Consider the following 5,000-nt stretch of genomic DNA (forward strand, 5'->3'; position numbering starts at 1 on the left):
ACAGCCAAAAGAGATACTTGAAGTAATTTTAAGGAATAATAATAATAATTGTGGGTCTTTCTGGCATGAATGAATTTTTCATCAACTATTATATAATGAGACTGTAGGATTTTGTCATATATGAAAACTTCTAAGATGAATGATGATTTGCGCTTGCAATAAAGTCTTCTGATTTACAAGGTAAAAGTACTAGGTCAAATCTCTCTACTTTTATAAGCTTTTGTTGTGGCAGTAATAATCCCAAAGGTAGCACTGACAAAGTGTTACTCCGCTTTGTTGAAAAGGTTGAAAAAGTTTTGTGGAATGTAAAGTGAAAGAAAATTATTTGTATTAACATCTAGTTTTTTCAAATCAGAATGTACAAATATTGAGTGCGGAGGCACATTATAATATTAAACACAAATTCAATGCAACACTAAGTGCTCTGTGAACAGAAAAACAAGTCACACTAGCTTAATCTGTGCCATGCAAACACACTGCCTACTTTTATGTGAATACAAGATGCACTCAAGCTTCCAAGCATCAACAGAGATATATCCATTCTTATTATTCCAACAAAGCAACATTAGCAAATACAGGTTAAGGCTGGAACATGCTTTTCTGGAAACACTGATGTCTCTGAACAAACCTGTATACGTAGGGGAACATGCACAGGGCTCATTCAGAGTTATTCACATGGCTGTGTCTCTCGTACCTTCATGTACTTTGAGTATAATGTTTTTTTCCTCTCTGTCACAAACCCATCCCCCCCTACAGTCATTAGATCAACTGATCAGCTTTCTTCGCACTCAGGTCCAACACATTTTGATTTGAGAGGCGTGTGCATCAGCTCCTCTGTAAGTCCCAGTAAGACATGGTTCCTCACGAGACCCTTACCTTTAGTTGTACATCGTTTATTGGGCACTTGCTAACTTGCAAAATTAACAGCATTTACACACACTTTATCCATGCAAGACATACTGAGATGGATTTCTTACATTACAACAAAGAGTTGAAATTCTTATCTTGACATTCAGTGCATTTCACCCAACAGATATGAGTGTCTGTCATTGCTACGGTTGTCTCTTTCTCCCTCCTCTTCCTTTCATTTGTAGAGAAATCCAGTGATAAGAGTAGTTCAGTGCTCCTGTGTCAGCATCTTAAAAATAATTATCGTGTTTTTGAACAAGGTTATTCAGGATTATGGCTGTGACATCAAGATAAAATGTAGAATCTGGATATTAAGGCTTTTGTTTTTAATAATGTACCATTATGGACAAACACTATGGGAGTGCTAACCAGTCTCTTTCACAGTGACTAGTTTAATCATGGCTAGAGTGACCATTTATAGAACAGTTAGCTTGTTGTTTGAATGAAAATCAAGATACAATTAACCCTTTATGCCACCCTTTATGATTGTCTGCAACTCTGGAGGCTTAAGATATAATAAAGTGTTTTGAAGATAATGGTATAATTACCCAAAAATACTAATTACTACTCCTCATAGATGACAACCCAATACACCGGAAGCAGAGTTATCTTTGTGTAACTAAAAACTCTAAATGAAACACACTGTAGGGCCTTGGAGTAAGACAGGATTCATGATCTCACGGAAACAAAAAAATGTGGCCGAGCAAGGTCTGCCACACTGAAACACGTGGCCCTGATAAGTCACTAGTCACGAAACAATGGCTCTTGATTCAAGACTTCAGGTCAATAGAACCAATTCCCTGACATACTGTATGTGGGCTGAGAATGAATTCAAAAAGTCCAAGAGAAACAAGGTGTTACCAAATCCAATTTGTAATGAAATTTTCCTGAATTGTAGCCAAGACATTGCTATCCTGGCGGTCAATTTCACAAAAGCAGTTTACGAGCACTGCTTATACACAAATGGTGGCGACATTACGTTTCGCAACAGGCAGGTCTCACCATATGTTGTATGAATAACATGCAAATTATGTGTTTAAGTATGCACTTGTTTCTTTTTGAGTGGGATTTCACCTTGCATCGTTTCTCTACTGACTGAAGCCCTGAACAATCCAAAACAGGGTTAAATGATACATGGGAGTAAACGGGATTAAATAACATGCAAAGGCTTAAAATGTGTGGAAATGACATGCGAAAATGTTACCAAAAGTGGTGTACCATCTAACTGGAATCCCATGAGATCCCTTTATTCACAAGCAATTGCCCCAAATTGCAAAGAGAGTCCGACAGGGATCTTGCATGCTCATGCATGGGTGGCAAATATGGTATTTGTTTTGATTAGTGAAATAGCTTAAAATTAGTAAGAGGGGGAACGATATGATCCAAATTGAGACTTGCATTTTCCACAGTTAGCGAAAGGGGTCCCTTGATTCTTTCTGTGACGTCCTGGATCCAGAAAATCTGTAAATGCAAGTTACATACCGCAGTCACTTTTTTCAGTGATACTAAACTTACCTTCAGTCTCTTGAGAAAATAAGGATGGCAATCACAATCACACAGAGAGCCAACAGTACCCCAAGAACAAAGACAACTGGGTCCAACTTGGATCCTGAATCAGAAAAAAAGCCCAGGCAGACTTTTAACTCTTGAATCATCATTTACCATATTATTCACTTTTATTTGGCTAAACACTATATAACATTAATGAGCTCCATTAATGAACTGAATTTAATATAATTTAATTAATCAAATTCAATTTAATTTAAAATGATAAGGATATTGACTTAAATTGCTAATAATATTTTACATGGGGCATTTCAAAGGGTCACTGTCAGAGACTAATGATATAGTTGTAATAAATAAATTAGAATAACCATTGAGAGAAGTCCTGTGCTAATGTAATACATTAGTAGAGGTAAACAAGGGTTTGGGTTATTACAACATGGTACTCACTAAAGTAATTGCTGAGATATCTGAACGTGGCGGCATCACTTAAAATACCAAGAAACACAGACAGTCACACAGGTTGAAATCAGTTTGACCAGAAGACTGTAGTTACTACAGTATTTCAAGACAAAACAAAAAGTGAGAGTGCGCCTGTGATATTGCTGATGATTCCTCAGAAATTTACTACACACAGTTTCATCATTATCTGGAAGAGAAAGAGAAAGTTAAGTCTGACCAGTGCCGGGGGGTTGTTTACAACCTGCCTGATTGTCTGACAGCTCATGTTTCTTGCCCTGTCTGACCAATTTTATGGATATCATTAGATCCTGATAGCTCAGCAATGTTGTCCTAATTAAAAAAACTGCAAATACAAAAACAATAGATGAAAATAAAATAAGTTTTATACAACTGTAAACACATACTTGTCTCCACTTTAGTTCCTTCACCAAACAGGATCTCTCCACATGTGACCACAGCACAGTAGTAGGTCCCAGTATCAGAGGAGTCCTGTATAGTTTTGGATAAACTGTAGGCACAGCTCCTTCCCTCTTGTTCATCACTCCTGTTCCTGTGAGTGTAAAAGATGCCTGGATGAAGTTCCCCTGATCCAGCTCTGAACCAGTGCACACTGTGTTCACCTGGACACTGGACTCTGGCTTCCATGTCCTCGGAGAGAAGTGAACACCGCAGAGTGACTGTGTTCCCCAACTGGACTGATGCTGTCTCCGGTCTTTGTTTCACGTGGACATATTTCTGCTGATTCCAATCTGCATGAGTCAGTAAAAAAGACATTAAAGGGAAGTGATGATCTGAATTATTTGTATGACATAAAAACTTGGCGATGAATGTCACGTCCATAGACATGGAAAGTAACAAATTTTACCATTTACTGCCAGGAAGATGACATTAGCAAAGCTCTGTGAATACGCTGTTCCACTTTGACAGAAGTATGTTGCCTCATCTTCTTTGATTACATTTCTGATGGTAAGAAGATACTGAGAGTCCCCCTCTGTGACACTGAATCGTGGGTTCTCAAATTGTCCACTTAGTGTCTGCTTGGAGTAAGTTCCTGTAGCAACTGTTTGGACCATATATCCGGGAGCCTGCTTATACCAGTGAAAGAATTTGCCTTCCCTCTCGGAGACCGGACATTGCAAAGTAGCATTCCCACCAAGTTCAACCACAATCAAAGGGATCTGGTGAGGAACCTCTGCAGTTTGAATCAGAGCTGAAGAAAAGAGACAAACAAATTTACTGGACAACATGACAAAAACAATGAAAAATGTAAATTGTCGGCCATCAGAAAGATGTCGGTCATAGTCTTTTAACTATAATTTAACAGTTCAATATATGCAGTCATCTTAAGTAAAAGTTGCACTTACAAACTATACCAAGAAGAATCACAGCAGCCAGTCGTCCAATCATTGTGGTAAAACACCCTTCTCTTGAACTTCTGACGTCTTCCTACCTGAATGAAGGCTTAGTCACAAATCTACAAAGGGGAAATCTTCCTGATTGGCTGAAAGGCTGAAAATGCGCTTCCCCCTAAATTTAGTAAATCATGATCCATTTTCAGCAACATTTAGGTCAACGTTTACTTACGTTTACTACAACTTAAAGTTCCGTCCTTTAGTTATTTCTATCTGTGTTCCCTAGTCTTTAACACCTAATATGTAATGACATTGTTTATGTGGTTTAACTTGATCATTTATCAAGAACAAAATAACAGAATATTTATATATATGTATATATGAGTGCGTGTATATGTATCTGTGTATATGTGTGTCTGTGTATATGTGTATATATATATGTATATATATGTATGTGTACATGTATATATATATTTGTGTATATATACATACATATATATATTTGTATGTGTGTGTGTGTGTGTGTGTGTATATACACAATTGAATTCATTTTGTATACATACATTCAAGTTGTGGCTGATTGTTGTATATATCTTGGTTGTTTGTTTTAAAGTGAGGTTGTTGTGATGGATGCATGTGTAGAGCACCTGAATTTCATGCCAGAGAGATGATCCCATGTCAGACCTAAGATTAAACCTGCAATAACTGATTTTTGTTTTTCTTCAGTACTTGGGGGCAGCAGAAAGAAGTTTTGAACACAGTACTGACATATTA

At 37.3% G+C, this 5,000-nt stretch overlaps 1 protein-coding gene across 2 annotated transcripts; it reads right to left on the minus strand.

Annotated features, from left to right (window-relative positions):
• Positions 1-2,245: 2,245 nt before the first annotated feature.
• On the minus strand, positions 2,246-4,296 carry LOC120785258. Of its 2 annotated transcripts, none has more exons than XM_040119817.1 (4): positions 4,239-4,296; positions 3,740-4,084; positions 3,279-3,623; positions 2,246-2,370 (listed from the first exon to the last, which is right to left on the minus strand). In XM_040119817.1, the coding sequence occupies exons 1-4, from the start codon at positions 4,279-4,281 to the stop codon at positions 2,267-2,269; spliced, it is 837 nt and encodes a 278-aa protein (XP_039975751.1). In that variant the 5' UTR covers positions 4,282-4,296; the 3' UTR covers positions 2,246-2,266. The 2 variants fall into 2 exon arrangements, with proteins under 2 accessions (XP_039975751.1, XP_039975752.1); XM_040119818.1 differs by having other exon boundaries at positions 2,265-2,518.
• Positions 4,297-5,000: the final 704 nt, after the last annotated feature.

The sequence above is a fragment of the Xiphias gladius genome, chromosome 23, assembly GCF_016859285.1.
Source record: "Xiphias gladius isolate SHS-SW01 ecotype Sanya breed wild chromosome 23, ASM1685928v1, whole genome shotgun sequence".
In the NCBI taxonomy this organism is placed as follows: Eukaryota; Metazoa; Chordata; class Actinopteri; order Istiophoriformes; family Xiphiidae; genus Xiphias; species Xiphias gladius.